The following is a 19,798-nucleotide window of genomic DNA, read 5'->3' as shown; positions in this document are numbered from 1 at the left end:
CATAAAAGGCAAATATGCACTAAACAGTCAGAGCAGTTTTTGAACCTGAAAAGAGATGTATTCTAGTCTCAGTCAAACAGAAGACTCAGTTTAGATCCCCACAAACAAGTACTGGCTGACAACTCTCAAGGAGCAATTTGAAATGAAACAGCAAATCAGAATTAAGATATAAAATCAACTACATTTATTTTCTTTTAGTATTACACAGAAATTTGATATTGTACATCAAATCTTTTTGCGACTTGTTCCATGGAATCATTTTGAGAAATGTTGATTTTTGTCCTTTGAAGATTTCTAACCTCTTCAGCACAAAATTAGGTGTACTTCACACATCATTAAACTTACCAAGGTTCATCTGTAGGCTCCCAGCACACCAAGCACACACTACAGGTAAAGCACATGGCTCTGTCATCTCCTGATGAAGCAGGCTATGAAAATAGGAAGAAGCACTTGAAATTTATATAGCTATGTACTACAAAACACTTTTAACTAGGTGATCAACTTCTTTCCCTCTAGTGACATACTAAAGCATCACACCGAACATATAAAATGCCACAAATTATATACTACAAAGTGGCAGCATTTCACATTAAAAAAAGAACACACATTACTGTAGAAGAGATCAAGAACTAACATTCATGCAAGTCATTGGATGCAAACCACAGACAAAGAACAGAAATTACTTTTTTTTCTTTGGCAAAAGTTCACAAGTTTCAAAAAATTTAGAACTGCATCAGAAAACATGTTTGAATAAACACGGGTTAAAAGATATTCCTACCAATCTCTTAGGACATAAATTATTCTCTACCACTCCTCTGCAAAGAACAGTTGTTACTTGCTGAAGTAACTGACGAAAAGCAATCAAAATTTCCATTCTCTTAAAATTTAGCATTTTCATGATCTCATTTCAAGATATGTTTGGGAATATGCAGATGCAATTCCAGCATATGAATTCCCTGCATTTTTCCTTCTGTGCAAGTTTAAGAAATCATCCAAAAACTTCATCCACCTATCACGCTTTACAGCTGACAGAATGAAACAGACAATATTGCTGTCAAAGGCTAGGCACTGCCCAGCAATCATTACCTAAATCCATATTATAAATATTTTTTTAAATCAGGAATAATTTCAAGGAATGAAAAATGGAAATAAGCAAAAGTAGTGGAATAAAACATTGAGGTTGTATTTATTCACTGAGCCTAACAATTTAATGTGATCTAGGACCTCTGTTTGATACAACAAAGTCCTACCAGGAAAGTATGTTTAGAGAACTCCAGTGCCAAGCTTATTGCTTTTTTGCTTTACTTGTTATATAAAATAAGAAAAAAAGCCCTACTAGAAAACATCACCACTTTTTTCCCCCTGACCTCCCACCTGGGGAACAAATACTAAGAACAACTAAATCTCTTACCTGGTGATAGAACCCAGCTTGAGCCATAGGATCTGGCTGTGCCCACCGATAACCCACATGAGGCCATGAAGTGAATGTCTCCCGTCTGTTAGCTTCACTATACATCAAAGACCTAGAAAGGTGAAAAACCCTACATGACCCAAAATTGCCACTTAAAATTAAAAACCCAAACTATTTATAAGACTTTCAGTCCTTTAGTAACCATTAAAAATAGCATAAATAGTTACCTATAACTTACACATAAAATTATAATTAACTATTACAGGAAAATTACAAACCTCCCTCACCTGGGTGCTTAAAGTACATCCCCAGCAAAAAACTAAAAGCCACACAACAACCTATGGACCTTAAGAGCAGGATTAAGAAAATAAGCTTCCAGGTAGCCTATTTGATCTACCTGCAGAGAAATGCATCAGATACCCAAAGCTATTCTGCATCGAAGGCAGGTGGAGAAGCTAGCCCAACAGAAGTGCAAGAGAGCTGGATTTTCTTAAACATGACAACTACTGTAAAAATTTGGGGTTCTTAGCTAAACACTTATAAATTTACATATTTAAAAATTCTCTAAACTGATATTTTAGGCTTAACTAAATAGATGACACAACCCTCCTTCCCAGTCATGACTCACTACATACTGTAATACTCACAAATTTTTAACTACTAAGTCCCAAAATATGAACCCTTCTGCGACTTAGGTAAGAGAGCGAAGAAGTTCCTCTCTTTTCCACCTTCACTCAATGCATGTCTCCCATTTGCAACAGCACATGAGAAATGAGTATCAGTTTTCCTTTTCCCTTGACAGAGTTTTGTTCTCCCAACAACTAGGGCCATTAGAGGGAAATGTGCCTTATTTCTGTTTCTGCTTCTCAGTTTCAGGGGATTTTTGCTGTCTTGTAAGAGAACAGAAATATTAAACATTTCCTGCCAAAGAAGTAATCTATTCTAGCAACGCTCACATAAGAGCTATCTTAACTTGACATTATACCAGCTCAAGAGACAGATCTTGGGACAGCTCTAATCAAAATACAATGTGGTGAGGTATAGGTAGACCTGAAGGCTTGGGGAAGGAAAGCTAAGAGATGAAATCAAATTCATTAAATTATTTGAGATGTAAGAAATTATAATACAAATGCAAAATAGTATTTGTACAGACACTTTCAAGAAAGAATAATTTAAAAATTTAGAAGATTTACCACTATTCTAACTAGTCTCAGCTTATGAAGGTTAAAATAATGCTCGTGTATACACTACACTTAGATAGAAATAGATGAAGCAGCAATCTGAGATAAAATGTTCTCTTATCCTACACATGTTGCAGTTGACTAGAGAGTTCAGAAGTAGCATATATATGGTCTGCAAAGGTAACTTCCTAAACTTCTAAACCATAAAACATAATAATGACTCTTTCTTGTATGAAGGAAAAGCAGTTGACTTCAGGCTACAATGAAGTATGTATTTAAGGCTTCAATTCTTACCTTTCTAAAAGTGTATGTTGGGATTAAGAGCAAAGTAAATTTGATTTGCATTAAAGTTGAAACCCAGACAGTCTTGTGGTGTCCATAAAGGCTTTCCTAAATTCAGTACTATGTATGGCACAGCAGTTCATTAGCTGTATGTGTAAGAGCAATGAAGTACAGAATAGGACTAGCTCTTTAACTAAGTTAAAGTCACCTAGTTGCTTATCCTGATACAAATAAGGGGTCAAATTCATCACTTATTTTGCATTAATGTACCTGTCCACAGATCGGCCAGGTCCCACACCGAGCTCTGGTCGTGCGCTGGGTAAGAGGTAAGATAACCTATCCATCACAGAGGATGCTACAGGTAAGGCAGCAATATTTTGATTTATCTTCTTGAGTTCATTTACAATGGCACTGGCGACAGACTTCAAAACATGATGAGGAAGGTGGAACGTAACCGTTGCCCACTAAATAAGGAAAAAAGTGTCTATGTTTTAGAATTTGAAAATCTTAACAACAAACAGATCAGAAAAGTGTAAAAACCAAAACCAAACACATGTGGTATCAAGAAATACAACAACAGACACACAAAAGCAACACAAGCATAACACAAGGAAAGTAATCTCAAATTTTAAGCTCAGTTGGGTTTATTAGTTGAGTTTATCAGCAAGAAACTAATTTTGTTTGTTCTCTTACCAAGTGAGAATATATATTCTCACATAAAACTAAGGAACAGACAATATATTCCATTGTCTTCAAACAAAATCCACCACACTGAATCACACATTTTGCATGTTTCAATGGTAGACACACAAATTAGACTTGGGAATCCATGTTAGACAGTACAAATTCTTACCTTTGCAACTTTATGATTTGCTGCTGTTTCATGTGAGGTATTTTTTAAGCCATCCTTCAGTTGTGTGATGAACAAATCATATCCCTCTGTGCTAGAAACATCTACTTTTTCTATGCAAGCAGATAACAACTGCTGAGCCTAAAATGCAGATGTGCAAGCAAAGTTAGCATCCACACTGAGTAACTACAACAGGAATTATGCCTGTTTCATTACTCTTGGAAATGTCTTTTGCCAGATCCTACTTTATCATATATTATATCAGCATAATTCCCATTCCAGACCTGAGTATATTGTTCCAAATTTTACATCACAGGCCAAGCCACAGATAAACTTCAGCAATGGTAACAGTAATTACTACAAATTCTCTCAAGGGCAATATTACCAAATGTTAAAAAAAATCAGTCATAAAAGTTAAAACAAGATCTATTAAAGAAACATCTATTGCCCAATGCTTTCTCTTCAAAAGGATTCATTTAGCTTTAATGACAAATAGTGACAGCAAGAACAAAAGTCTTGCCATTTTCTGAGTAGCTTTGGACCTTCAAAAAGGTAGATAATAATGAGAACAACCACACTGCAATACAATTGGAGCTAAGTTACTTACAATGCTAATACAGCAAAGCTGAAAAATGAAGCAAAGAAAAATCCAGGCCAGTTTAGAAGTTAGTTCTTGAAACTCAGAAATAATGCAGCTGGAAAAGAATGCTATAATTGTCCATTTACAGACATTTTCTTCCAAGTCTCATCTGTTTCCAGCTTATCTCTCTGTCTGCTAACTTCATGTTGACAGGTAAGGTTTAAAGGAATGCTTATTGTGCAAAGCACAGAGTATTCTAAATCTGCTGTTAGGTGAGTTAACATCTGAAAAATATTACAGGAATTCTTTCAAGTTACAAATACAGGGAAATATTTCCCAAGGACAATGGTCAGCCAGTCCTTTAAACAAACAAACTGCTTGAAACAGCACAAACCAAAAGCCCCTTAGTTATGTCCTTGGGAAGTTCAGGGGAAGAAAGACTGAAATAAGGCAAACCAGCCCCTGAGCCAAGGTTGTATCAGAAGAATAACAGATAGACTGTGGAAGTTCCTCAATTTCAGTGTTCTACGGCCAATTCAAAACAGCACAGAGATTGCTTCAGAACTTGTTAATGCTGACAACTAGAAATGCATAAAGGTGCACTGTACTACCAGCAGATCAAACTACTTAAGTGCAAAAATTTGCAGAAAAGTTCTGGAGACAAAAAAAAAAAACCAAAAAAACAAACAAACACTAAATACCCCTCCTTGGATGAAAGTTCTTGACCTTTCTATGATGAAAGAGGTGGACAGATGTGTTTGTATGATATTTGCTTAGTATTCACTAAGTTTTTCCAAGGTCTGGGTTACCACCTCTTTAAAATTAAAAGAACTTGAGACTGATACTGTTTTGCCTCCTTCCTCACTGATCTAGTGATCAAACTCCCAAAGCTACTCCTACTGAACTCCACATTTCTTTTTCTACAGGAAGGATCTTAACAGAGAAGTGCTGTAAAAAAGGGTCTATAAACTCTTTAGAACCAAAGAATCTCTGTGCCAAAAACTAACACAAACTTATAGATTGTATTGAACCATGTGAGACTGCAAAACTGTCACAGCAGATCTTATGAAAGGAAATCCTGACCTCTGACGCTTTCTTCACACTCAGCCACACATACCAAGATTCTTTAGTAACCCACAAAGGGTACAAAAGCGATGCCAGTGGGCAGCAGGCATCAGGAACCTGGAAAGCTCTCTGCAGAGACCTCTATGAAACATTTTATTGCTGTACTCCTACTCAAATCACATAGTTAAAAACCTCAGATATAACATACATTCTTGATTCATAACACAAATAATGTACATCAATGCTGACGATAAACAAATGCAACAAAATCCTAAGTACTATACTCTAAGCAGAAATGTCTACATTAGTTTCTCTAAATGCCCAAACCACGAAGTACTGTGCTACACCTGATCCAAACATAAAAGGGAAGCCAGGTTTGCACAGAAAAAAGTCTTTTGTTAGGCCAGCTGACCTTGCTAGAAAACTTAAGATTCCAGCTCTAATTCTTCACATGACAGAACACTGTGTTACCTGATTTCATCTTTCTTTTTCTGAAAGACTATAACAACCAATCAGGGATACCTAACAGGCCAGAATGACTCCCAGAAGTGCATATAGATTCTATACACAAGCAACGACAAAGGTGGGGAAATGAGTCCTTATCTCTGGTCACTAAAAAGTTCTTTCTTCTGAAATAATGTGGTCTTGGGGCATGCTCTTATTTGTTTGAGATACAGGAAACTGTGAAAGGCTGTGGCCCTATGACAGCTAATAACTAAGAAACTTTTCCATTACATGGTGTAAATATCACCCGAAAAACTCAGAGTCAAATGTCTGGTTTCAGTATTTCTGACAGAGTTATTTACATACCTCTTTTCATTCCCCCCCCCCAATCTTACCTCTGTAACTGGCAATTCAAGCTGAACCACGTCATCTTGTTTTGAAACAGGCGTTTGCAGAGCTGTGTCTAACAGCAAGATGCCATTGAGATCTTTCCTACATCCTACTGCATAATCGTCCACAAAGATCACTTTATCCACAGCAGAAATATACTGACATTTCACCCGTCCACCTGGTTTAGCTAGAAAGGAAAGATAAAATGCAAGATCTAATTAGAAAAATGCTTTGATAGAAAAGACCTCTAATTTCTGTTTAGGAAAGAAATGTAAAACTTTGGCAAAATCTTTACTTCTTGAGATGATCAAAACATTTTAGCAACCACAATTTTCACCAAGCTTTTATATTTCCTACATTAAAAAACAAACTACCAAAATCTATACATCTCATCAATAACCATTTTATTCCTACAGTGGAAGCCATTAATTTAAATCCTCCTCCTACCAGGAGACCTCAGCTAGAGTTTTCAATCTTAATGCCTGGTGTTTAAACTTGATACTAGCTGACAATCAATAATAAGAACAAAAATGCACAAACCAGAATGAACACTGAGACAAAATTGTGAAATTACCATTAAGGCTTACTAACAACACTTCATCAAGCAAAACAACACTTCTCAAAACTAAGTACAGCATGTAACACGTACCAATGTGGTGTGTGCTCCTTGAAACACTACAACAGCTCATTTGTGCTCAGTGCTGCACACGTGATGTTAGTAACAGGTCTGAGAAGTTTGGTGAAGGCAGAGGAAGACTGCCACCAGATAAATAAGGAAAGGCTGTGGCAATGGATATTAACCCCTAAAATGTTTAATGTTACTCATCACTATTACGTGCCTAAAGCTGGATAGACTGCAGAACTGAATGCAATCCATGTGAAATGCTACCTGCACAGAAGGCAAACTGCTTTCTATCACAGACAGAGTAAGCTGCCACTCCAGAAGCAGATTGTGTGTGTATGTTATAAATACAGGGACACTTGCTCCAATGGCAGCTGAAAATGCTGCATCGTCAACAGAGATGTCTTCCTGTCACACAGAAATAGGAGTTTCATCAAATTTTGCATTAATCATGTCCTGTCCATGTTCTCCTCTTTCCTCAGACGCTGGATACTGTTTTTATTATAAATAATTAAAAAATCACCATTTTGGTGACTAGCATACAGTAAAACATCCAGATAAGGACAGCTACATGACTCTGTCACCTTCACACTTTGATAAGAGTTAAATGGAAATTAAAACTTCTGGAACTCCAGGGCACATGAATCTGACCACATGACATTTGTGGTATCCTCTCTTTGAAAATGCAGGTAAAGAACAGTTGTCAGCTGCCCTTCTCACCAAGATTTCGGAAACAATGACTCACACTCACAAAACAAAGGAGATAGGCCTTTGCCTGCAGTAAGTATACTGCAATTGTAATCACTGATACAGCAGTCAGAAACACCTGAAAAGTTTGGAATCACTTGATAGCTGTGAAGTCTTTGGTCCTTGCTCAGCAAAACAGAGTTCTCTGAATGGTAAATCAACTAATTTCACACTGTGTTTTTGCCAATACACTGGAGTTCCTCACACAAAACTTTCTACAACCAACACAGCTGCAGGCAAGGAAGTAAAACATTCTACAGGAAAATAAGCTTTGTCAAAAATTCAAATACAAGTTTTAATATTTTTAGAAGTTTCAACAATGTACTGGAAACTATTATGCAAATAAACTGAACAGTATCTGATGCACTAAACTAGAAACCTCAGTAGATTCTGATGATGTTTGCAGACTATCCAGAGTGATCCAAGGGATGGATCACTACAGGACACTTTCTTTAACACATCACTTCTCTCCTCCTTCCCCCTCCCAGAGAAAATGGGAAAAGCAGCTCATCCTTTCTGGATGAGCCATGCCAACACCATGAACAGTTTCTTTTGCACTTTCCTTATTTCCTGTCAAGCACAGGAGTGTGCTTGTGCCCTGTGCCTAGCAGTTCTGCAGTCTGTAGGAGCCCCAGACATTGTGGCTTTCTAGGCTAGACCATTCTTACTTTATCAATTCTGTAGTGTTAATGAAATCTCATGTCTAAAGCAGCAAACAGCTAATACCCTCTGAGTAAATGGTCCAAATCTTTAGAAGCCAATGAAGATAACTAATGAGGCAGATAACATAGTATTTCTGCTCCATTGCAAAACAAAATAAGTTATAACTACAGAACAAAAAATACATTGTCTTCCAGCTGTGATTTTTTGTTGTGTGCTGGCTAATATTCTGGTTTGTTGTATTGACAGAAAGATGGGCCAAATTATCTCTAGAAAGTTATTTACAGTTGCTGTTTTTATTTTATTTATTTTATTGTATTTATTTTATTGAAGTACATAAAACCAAAACAGGCCCCCTTAGCCTAAGTCGATGGAACTTCAAGGAAATTGTTCGATCGATATTTAATATTTTTCCAAAACTCAGAGAAACACATTCTGTAACTTACACTAAATAGCCTCTGAGTTGCTGAGAAGCTTTTTTGCAAATAGGAGTTTAATTTTAAAAGTTCACAAAACACATTTCGAGATAATTCTAAAACTAGTCACATAGTGTAACACAGTCTACATATGGCTGACCATATTATTGTAATAACAGATTAAGAACCAGGAAACCAACAAATGTAGAAGTCACTGCTACAGAAGTAGTAACCTACAAGTTATGCTTAGAAAAGTTAAATCATCCTAAAGCATTGTCAGAAGTGTTCTTTTTAACTCAGGATCAATATTTTACAATGTGCTAAAGGACTCTGCCGATACCCATAGAAAAACATACTGGTGCCCCTCTAACATTATGTCCTGCCTGTCCAGTCTCAGTTTACTGGCAATAAATAGTGATCTGCACCTTCACAAACCACAGCTAAAAAGTTTCATGTAAAATCACTGGATTATTTAAGCTAGATCATCAAAACCCAACTGTTACTCTCATTTTAGCCCCCATTGCTTTAGCTGTAATTTATTTTGGGTGGTAGGAGAAAAGCAGTCATTCTAAGTTTCTAATGATTTTGCTTTTCAGTCTTGGCACAAGTGAATCATAGTTTCTCCCAGTATCTCCAGCCTATCTGCCTAGGATTAAAAACAAAACAACTCACAAAGAAGTCATTAAACCTTTTGTCAGTTTCCTACAAGGAAACCTGGCAGGATGCTAGCATGCCAGAAGTGCAAATCCAATAGCATATTACACTGTGATATGACATCTATCACAACATTAGAACTAGCAACCTAAAAACTTAAAATAAAACCAAACAAACATCAGATTGCAGAAATTAAGAACCTGAGAACAGGAACATTTCACCTTCACCTTCTTTGTTTCAAACAACAGAGAACAGAGACCAGCAATTTCCTGTGATCGCAATCTGACCCATGGGAGTATTACAGAAAACAAACTGGTCTGGAGAACTCATAACAGTCTAAGCAGCATCTGGCATGCCCCCTTGCCTAGGGGCATTAAGATGAACCAAACCAATTAGAGAATTAGCCTTGCATTTCACGAAGTAGAACAATGAAAAAGTTTGTCTCCATCTCTCTGCTGAAGACAGACTCAGCCTCAAAGCTACAGAGCTTAAGAGAAGTGGCTGTCACACGCATATCCTTGGCCACCATCATGAAGAGATAGAGATTAATGCTGGCAGTAACACCTTTATCTTCTGTGATATTGGAAAAAGTTAATTCACCTAGAAAACTGCTAGCCAGGAATAGTATTAAAACATATCAAAGTGAGTAATTCTCTTGACAAGAAGCAATACAGAGCAAAAAAAGCTTAAAAATAATTTCTAAATTGAAGGAAACTAACACTTACCTGCAGCTATAAAGTGAGAGTGGTAAACACATGCATCATAGCACTGATTCCATAAGGCTAAGACCCAAGTCCAATCAAGTATCTAAATGTTCAGAGTTCATAGCTTTGATCTATGAATGTCACCAGGTCTTTAAATAAAGAAGTAACATTTTTGGAGAAACAGAAATGCCATCAGCCCAGTAGAAGAGATACATTATGTGCAGCAATACCAGTTTCTGGCATTTAATTGCATCTGCCATTAATAATTGCCAATCTGGTCACTAATGGCATCTGCCATTTAAGTTAAAATACCCAAACAATATCTCAGTACCCATTTCAAGATACTTGCAAGCATGGAAAAAATAATAAATGAAGTTTCAGGAGATCAAAAGCCCTATCTATTCCATTGATCTTGTACCATAAGATTCAAGCATCAAGCTACTTAAAATGAATCCAAAACTCAAGAAAAAGCCAGGTTAGCGAACAGCAAAACTATTCTTTCCATCTGAGACAAAAACTCTTCCTGCTAGAACCTCACTCAGCCACTTCTCACGCATTTTTCATGTACCTGGGATTAAGAAAACCTTAAGTATCACTTGCCCTCATTTGTTACAAAGCAAGTGCCTTTCTTGCTGCTACCACTTCATGTAATCATAAAATCGACAAAAAGTTAGCAAGTATAGCACCCAATTACATACTAGCTAAGCAACACATCTGCCAAGGCAAGCATACCAGAACATTTGCAATTTGAGGACAATAGAAATAAAATTTTAAAAAAAGGAAAATCCTGTCCTAAAGTTCAACTTGCTGTCTTAACTTGCCATATTTGCAGGAATCTATTTTGAACTAATACTACAGAAAATCACAACTTTGGATGAGCTGCAAAGGGTTCAAACAAAAGAGCATAAAGAGCAAACCTCTAAGTCGCGTCTAAAAATAAAAGTTGCCTCCAAATTATTTCACATCAGTGGCTCCCAAATGAAACAAAGACATGGTGGTTATGAACAGCCGGGAACACCATAATGAGATGATGTCTAATGGCTGGCCAAATCAGGCCATGACTGCTCATAATTACTGAATTTATCAGTTATAGATCCTCCCTCATTCCTCCTCTTCTCTTCCTCATGTACATCCCCTGTGGATACTTTGGCACTGCAGTTTTCTCTGCCAGGTCCAGGCCCAGCCCCTTGTTTGCACTGAACATCACCTCACCAAAGCAGTCTGCTGTCATCACAAAGGCACTCCATGAACCTCTCCTTTCCCCAAAACAGAAACATTCTCAAACTTTAGGAAAGGACAGAAAGGAAGCTATTAGAGGAACACAAGTTCAGGTTCTAGGTATATACAAACAACATTTTCTTTTAGATTTCACTATATGCACATACCTTCATCTGCCACATCAGCTGGAAGAGCTGTCCAAAATGATTTAATAAAGAAAAAACACACTAGAGCTGAAGCAGGAAAGAAAATTTAAAATGTTCTCTAAACAGCAAGAATGCTGAAGGAGATGAATACCCAGATTCACATCACAAAGTGCCTTCAAACTCACTTATTTGCAAAACTGGATTTAATTAATAAAAAACAAGACATGTGATCTAAAGTTTATCTTTTCCTTTAGCAACAAGCACAACAGAGTTGCTTCAGTCTCAGTTTCATTATATGATAGCTGGTTTTAATAATCCTTATTAACAGGAAGATGTGTTATCTGGGCCAAAGCACTGGAGACTGCCACATGAATATTAACTAGATGTGTCTGCTCAGGCAACTACTAAGAGAAGCTAACACTAACACTTAAAAGGTTTCAGAACATAAACAAAACCCCACTGAGATCAAGACAGCTCATATCTCGCTCGCTTTGCAGGCATAGAGTCCTCTCCCACTGTACAGACTCAAAATGAGAGTGAATCAGCAGGAGGATGTTCCTGAGCTCCTTGTGCCCATGCTCTTCGTGTGGTTTCACATCTCCATGTATCTGATACCACTGGCATCACTTGCATGTACAGAACAAAACTACTGTCACAGCCTTACACCGTTATCCCAAGAAAAAAGGAGGAATGATTTCACAAGGTATTCTAGAATCCTTCCTGTAAGCCCCAGTAAACTGTGAGAATGTAATCCTCTGCAGTTCTTCTGCAAACACCTCACTGAGGGCACATTCTTCAAAATTTTTCTTAAAGTCAAAAATGATGAAAAAATTTCCGGCAAGTTTTCTTTCAAAGGGTGCAGACAGACAGATTACACAGCTTCCACCCACAACCAGACATGGGCAAGGAACACTTCACAGCTCAGTAACAGGAAGTTCCCGTTCTTCAAGCGCTAGGCCCATCGCAGCATTTCACAACAAAGAAACTTTGCCAGATGAAATTTTACTACCAATTCCTCTTTTGGTCCCTAAAGTGGCATCTGAGTTCACCCATTATGTATCCTGCAGCCTCTGTGACAGGAGAAAACATCTCCACATACGGCACTTTTTGAACTCCCAAGACTGTTTGGCAGGAAATGATTTAGCTTCTCAGCCTTCCAAGCTCCAATACTGTAAGAAGATTCCAAGACATCACGCTGGGAGAAGCAGCAAGTTCTCAAAAGCAGATGGGTGGGTTACAAGGCAAGTGAAAACCTGGCTACACTGTCATGTGCAAAGTCAGTAGTAAAGGATACAACACCTACCCAGTTATGAGTGGCACTCAACAAAGCCTGATTTATGGTTCACTGCCTTCACCAATGGCTTGGATGGTGGGACATGCTGCACCTTTATTTAGACTGGGGATGACACCACTGGGAGATGACTGAGGGCAACTGATGCATTAAATGGCAGGGCTGCCTTTTATGAGGATGCCAGACAGAGAAAAAGTCTGACAAAATCTCCTGATGTTGAGCGAAGACAAATGCAAGGTCTTACACCCAGAATGGGATATAACCCCATACATCAAGAGAAGCTGGGGACCAATTGTCTGAATGGCAACCCAACAGAAAGAACTGGGGGATCCTGATGGACAGGCTGAACAAGAGGCAGCAGTGCATCCTCTCAGCAACAAACTGTTACCATAGAGAGGAGCACAGGAAAAGATCAGTCGCCTCTAAGCAGCAATAAGCCCACATCCAGAATATCAGTTCCATCTTTGCTCCTCCATCTGAGGTATCAGCACACATGTGACAGTCCCATGCAGGGGGTACTAAGAAGTTAGAGGGCTGGAGAATACAACATGTGGGGAAAGACTAAGATAACTGGGCTTGTTTAATCTGCAGAAAAAGAGGTTTAGCAGAAAATTTAACAGCAGTCTTCCATTACTGCAGCAGTAGCTCAAAAGCTATTTGAGACTGCTGAGTTACTACCTTTCTTGTTTGGACATTACTTTCAAAAAACTGTACTGACCAGAGAAGCAGGCATAGTGGATCAGAGGAAAATGCTCATAACCCCATATTTTGCCCAAGACAGCAGTCTAAACCAAGTGGTTAGTGACAAATTTAAGAAGGTAATCTACACAATGGTTCTTTCCTGCAACACTCTCAGCCTGAGCCTGCTTGTGCTTAGGGACCTTCTGACCCAAAAGGGATTTTGATTATTACAATGACCTTAGACAGGCTTTTCCTCTACCACTTTGTCCAACACTGTTGTAATTCCACAAACAATCAGCATCCACAATGCTCTGTAGACAGGAGCTCCATATTTTACTATTTCTCATAGTTACTTCTTTTCATGCCCTCATCTCCTGTACTTGAATAATCAACTCCCAATTTTCATTTTTCATGCTCTCACTCTCTCAACTCCCCATTCCAAATCATCCCCATCATCTTTTTCAGACTGAATACTGTTTCACATACATAAACCATTTGTTTCACATATATAAACCATTCCACACCTTAATTTTCTAGTTCTGTCACACTCTTTTTGAGATGGAAATACAGGACACATACAGCCATTGATAAAGGCTGTATATATATATACAGTCAGAAGAGTTCTTGACAACTTCTCTAGCATTTGCTTATACAGTAACAACTGAGTATTTAGCTGGCATTTCATACTCCTAACACAAGATCTCCTTCTGGCATTATGAATTAGTTCAGACCCCAGTACACCAGGCTACAATGCCACTAAATTCTTATGAGTATTTCAAGTTTATTAAATGCATTCTCATATTCTCCTAGTAACTACTTCTACACAGGGAAGCTGCAGTAGAACAGACTAGATTCATACACATATAAGTTATATTTAAAAGTGAAACTATCCTTTAGGATGCTTTTTCAAGCTCTTCAGAGAAGTCAGCAAAATTAAAAGGCCTTGTACATTTAAAACACTTATTTGCAACATAATATTTGAACATGGTGATCACATAAATTAAAGCTGAGTTCTGTCACTGAAGAGGGACATTCAGGAAAGTCCCTGAGTCTGGCCTTGCCAGGTGCCTTCTGTAGGCACTGGCAAGCCAGGTCCTCCACAGGTTCAGAATAAGGACTTTTCCTTTCCCATTATGGGGAGTGAACCTGAGATTATTTGTGGAAAAATGCTGGTCTTGTGACTTCTGACTCACAAAAGCTATAGAAAACTGATCAGGAAAAATCCACTACTAAAAAAAGTTTAACAAGCAGTGTTACACATCATCATTTACATGACAACTTAAATCTAGGATCCTGCAGAAGACAGGTCAGCTAAACCTACCCCACTCTTTCTCCACATTAACCACACTGCCTACTTATCCTCCAATTAAACACTACTTCCAGTCTTCAGTGCCAGCTTCACAGCTTCCTACTTCCCTAACCCTTTCCTCACTGTCATTCAGGCACTCCATCATAGTTCTCAGTGCCACCTTTCACCCTCCCAGCTCTTCCTTTCAAGATGGAGTTTTTCATGAATCTTTGTATCCCATTGCCCAGCAAACAAGTTTGCCAAACTGTTCTCCTACAGTTGTCAAATGCAACAATGGGATCCTGAGTGCTTCATGCTCAGCCAAATGAAGGGAAGTGCAGTGGATCAAACAGCTTTCCCTCCCCAGACCGAAGAGGGGACTGAAGAACTGCTGACAGACTGCATGCTATGCAAGCCTTCATTAACCAGCACTTGTCATTGGATATGTTTTCATTAACACTACCAATTTTCAAGACAACTTAAGCAAATTCCCTCTTAAGCTACATATTAAAAAGTTATCAATACTCCCTGAATGGCCCTAGCAAATAGCTCAAGAAAATTTTAAACATAATAGTGTTTATACTGATATGACAAATAAGTTATTATTTTCATAATTTAACACTTCTAAACTGTTGTTATGCACAATGTTTATGGACTATCATCCTTATCTGTGGAGTGCTCTTTCCCCAACAGGCACAGGAATCTTCAAAATAAATGTTCTGCAGTGTTCCTGTCTATCTTTTCACTAGCAGTGTACACTGGGTCCTTAACAAATCCTGATACTCGTCCCAAAGACAAGGCAGCAAAGCACTTGCAAGTGTTAGTATTCATCTGTATTTCACAAGTAAAAAACTCAGGCCAATAGCTGTTCTTTCTTGAAACTTCTACTCAGTGAGAAGCACTCATCTGGTGACTGCAGGCAGTCAGTGTAATTAAGAAAGCATTAACTATTTAAAGGACAGCTTTCTAACAGCAGAAAGCAATACTGTGGCATCACTTAAGAACCATCAGGAAAATGAACTAACCCATGTGTAAATCTTTTATTTACAAATTTTTTAAAAATTGTGAAAAGTTACGGATCCCACTGGAACAGACAACATGCAAACAGCTATCTCACAACATGACCTGGGACAGTCTGATACACTCAAATTTGCCCATGACTCCACATGATTGCAAGCCCCATCTCCATCTTCAAGGCAGCCTAAGAAGCATTTCTGAAATACATCATAGTGTTCAGGGAAAATTAAAGAATGCTTGTAAAAGCAAGGATGGACAGCTTTGTTTTGGGATTTGAAAGTAACTGGGAAAGAAAACCTGAAACCAAAGAATCAGACCTAATCATTATTAAAAAATAATTAAGGTGAATCTTCATCTAGGACAGATTTTTCTTACACTCTATCTTATAAAATTTAAGATGTTCTATTTCACTTAATTTATAGATATCAGTGCAACAGCAACCATAAAAACATAGTTATAAACAATGTAACTAAAGCCTCAGAAAGTGATTCTACTGGGCCAGCTAACACTGTGGTGGGCTGCCAGGAAGGACCAACTACAGGACAAGAGAGTGTGTTAGATCCAAACCACTGATGAGCAGCATGTTCAGAATAGTGAAAGATCAGGCCTTGAAAGATGACTGGGCTGGGCAATGAGTAAAAGCCTTCTCCATGTTTTCATTACTAAAGTCCAACAGAGATACACCTGCTTTTTTCCATAATGCTCTGGATTTGAACTATCAGTTATCTGTCAGGATATATTTTTGCCAAGTTTCTTCTACATCTTACACAACACAGTACACAACATCACTGGGAGCTGAGCTGAAGCATATCATATGGGCATATTAAAAGCTGTCTTGACCAAAGTTGGACAATAATCAGCACTGAAGTGAAGGTCAGTTTTTTCCCTGAGAAACCTTCATATCAACGAGAAATGCCTTAACTACCTGTGTGACAATTAGGGCAGGCAGTCAAAGTTCAAATCCCTGACACAAATCTCAGCACAGTGTTTCCTCCTCAAGTTACTAAGAAGCATTTCAGGATTTGTCTTCCTGCAGGAAACCTTTTTCAGAGTCCATATGCAGAGATCTAGGAATTTTCTGATTATCTGACATGAAAGCATTTTGCAACCTTTAATAATACTGCATTGCTGTTGCAGTGACAGCCATGAATCCATCAGTCCAGATATGAATGATCTGTCAATAAAATGAAAAAATGTTGTGTGATCATGCCTGGCAAAATAACATATGCCTGCATTGCTGCCTCTTAGAACTTCTGAATCCCTGCATGAAACATGGACATGCAAGCATCCCTTTAAAGCTATGTGAAAAGAAAAGATCTCTAATCTTACTCTCTTCTGGCTTCTGCAGAAGATAATCCAGATGTGCTTCAACAGAGCCTGGAAATACCAGTTAACAGCATTTTGACAATTTGGCAAGATGCTAGGTAAGTAAGAATATCTAGGTAAGGGATATCTGACACACTGATTAATCTTGCAGACAAATGAAACTCACAGTAGTCTAGAGCCTCTGCCAGTATAAAACACTGAACTCAAATCTAGCAGTTCTCCTATCCTGTTTTCTCAAATGCTTAAGGCACCTCATGAATGATCTTAAGATCACATAAATAAATGAAATTACCTCTTTAAAAAGCATTTCACCCAGATTAGCAGTCACTCAAGTATGTTCAAATGCAAGGTGGGCTGTAGCACATCACTAGATTTGACAACATTGCCTACATGATGAGAAATTCTCTGTTAAGACCAAGGGGCTTCATTATTATTATCATTACCTTTGTTTCATAATGGAACAAAAGAACACAAGAAACAAAAAGATGAAAGAAACTAGCCCAAATTTTAGGAATGAAGGAGAACTTGAGCAGTACTACCAGTGAGCTTCAAACAGCTGAAACTGTTGATGGTGTCTTCAAATAGATCAAGTGTAGAATTGGATGACAGAGTATCCCAGTAGTTTCTCCCTAAATATTATTGTAAGTGTAAATTCCCTCTGACTTCCAAGTAGCAAAAGAGAATATTTTCCTCTTGTTTTGCCTTCTGCATCACATGGAAAAGAAAGAAACAGATCTGGATACCCCTTAAGAGATTTCCAAGGCACCATAATTTAGACAGCTGAAGAAAACAAGACTTCCCAAAAGGGAACGCTGACAGGCAATGGAGTTGAACTTGCTGGCACAGGTAAGCCTCCTGGGCTGAGATCTATTTACTTCTAAATTCTGATGGAGGAACAGCCCTTGAGGGCCCCTGATGATAAGGCAGAAGCTCTGTTTCCCCTACAGAAACTGGTGTACGTGTACCATGAACAGATCCTTCCCTGTACAGGTTCACAAGTCTATGTTTATGTTTTGATTCCTGTTAGGGTCTCTAGAGTAACTTAGAAGGCCTTAGCTACAAAACACTGTGCATTTTAGCAAACAAGGTACTGCTACATCAAATTAATCTAGAAATACCTACTGGAACATTCAAGATGGTCACTGTCCATCTGATGGCACTTTTAGTTTCTTATTTTAAAGAATAAGAAACTAAAGCTTCTCTGGGAGTTATAGCACTCTTCCAGTTCAGGCAGTTTTCTTTGTTTATTTGTAAATAGAAGGGGCTGATAAATTGAAGACCTCTATGAACACTAAGAGAGTCACTCAAGACTAATCTGGAAGTTTGTTTAGATTCTTCAGGGGTTTTTGTCTTGCTGTTTTGGTTTGCTTCTTCTGAGGCCAAGGAAAAGGCTCATCTCTAGCGCTGTATTTGAAGTTTCTTCATTTATGCTTTTTTGGCTACCAGTGTTCAACTTGAAACTGAAACCACAGAAATATTTAAATGTCTAAGAGGGAAAATAAAGCACTTGATAGACTTGCGTGACAGATTCAAAACCAGTCCTGACTAACCACTACAAGCAAATAAACAGAAACGCAGAACATCAAAAATCACAAGAATTGTCCTTGCACTTCCAGTCTGGTTCTCTGAAATGCAGTGTGCATGCAACAGTCTTGACAGAAAAAAAAAGACAACCTTCTGACCAGGTAAGACAGAGCTTAATGTTAGTGGTGCCTGATTTTCCCCCTACTTTTATGCACTGCCACACTCTGGGCTGTTGCAAACAATCACCCGGTCCTTTGAGCAGGCCTACAGGGCTCATGCTGGAAACAGATTAAAGATGATAACACACTTTCAAGAGACAGAGCTGCTCAAGATTCAGCATGGTCTAACAATCCAAACTGAATTCCTACAGACTGGGCTCAGAAGAACTGTCCCTGGATCACCACATACATTAGATCAATGAAGTTCACATGAGCAACCAAAGCACACAGACCACATCCTAATGTCTGGACTCCATCTAGAACTGGACTGTTTTCTGGCTGTGAATCTTTTGCCTTGCTCTTTTCCACACCAAAGAGCAATCTGCATTTCTGTTCCAAGGCAGCTTCCACTGCTCTACCACATTCAGCATTCCACAGGTTCAATCTTTTCACAGAGAATGAGCTCAAAGCTTAATATATATTTCCGCAGTGAACTGTGACTGCAAATACAAAACACACTGAGGCTTGGTGGTGTTTCCTTTCCTCCCCTATCCTGCCTTGACAGGAGAATCTTTTCCTTGCTCTGCTTTCTAGAAAGAGGCCTGCTACATTTTGTTCTTCTTTGAGTAACAAGCAACAGCATTTCTGTCCAACATAAATCTTTTGGCAAGGCAGAAGACCTGCAGCCTCAATTACCAAGGAGGACAAGCAGTCTCCCAGGAGAAGCAGTTTTAATTCCTAGAGACTCTATTTTTAGTTATAGTACCAGAAGTCCCTGAAGCAACAATATCCTCTGACCTGTCATTTATGGCAGGGGAGGGAGCATGGACAGAGTTGGTCTACAGGTCTGAGTGCCCGGCTACTACTATCCTACATTAAAAGAGCTCACACTGTACAGTGCAGGCAGACATCAGAGAGCAGCTAAATTCCCTTCTCCTCCTCTTCCCAAAGACGCAAGAGAGAGAGAAAAAGAGTGAACAGGATTGCTAATAGCCGCCACAGACACCAACTGCTGAGATGCACCAGATTTCTCACCAGCATGCCGGTCTGAATCCATAAGAAAATTCATCTAAAAGTTCTTCAAACTAAAGGTTATCATTTTTTTTCCCAGTAATAAAATCATCAGCTCTACTGCATAGATAA

At 38.4% G+C, this 19,798-nt stretch overlaps 1 protein-coding gene across 3 annotated transcripts in view; it reads right to left on the bottom strand.

Moving 5' to 3' along the window:
* Nucleotides 1–19,798, bottom strand: part of BIRC6 (baculoviral IAP repeat containing 6) — a 177,673-nt gene that overhangs the window by 155,711 nt on the left and 2,164 nt on the right. For all 3 annotated transcript variants that reach the window (XM_058021451.1, XM_058021452.1, XM_058021450.1), the window contains exons 2-6: nucleotides 6,209–6,390; nucleotides 3,728–3,865; nucleotides 3,145–3,338; nucleotides 1,412–1,523; nucleotides 346–428 (exon numbers count right to left, since the gene is read on the bottom strand). In XM_058021451.1, the coding sequence (XP_057877434.1) occupies nucleotides 346–428; nucleotides 1,412–1,523; nucleotides 3,145–3,338; nucleotides 3,728–3,865; nucleotides 6,209–6,390 (709 nt within the window). The remainder of the gene's footprint in view (nucleotides 1–345; nucleotides 429–1,411; nucleotides 1,524–3,144; nucleotides 3,339–3,727; nucleotides 3,866–6,208; nucleotides 6,391–19,798) is intronic.

Source organism: Melospiza georgiana, chromosome 3 (genome assembly GCF_028018845.1).
Source record: "Melospiza georgiana isolate bMelGeo1 chromosome 3, bMelGeo1.pri, whole genome shotgun sequence".
NCBI classification, from domain to species: Eukaryota; Metazoa; Chordata; class Aves; order Passeriformes; family Passerellidae; genus Melospiza; species Melospiza georgiana.
This window is presented reverse-complemented; position numbering and strand designations above follow the sequence as displayed.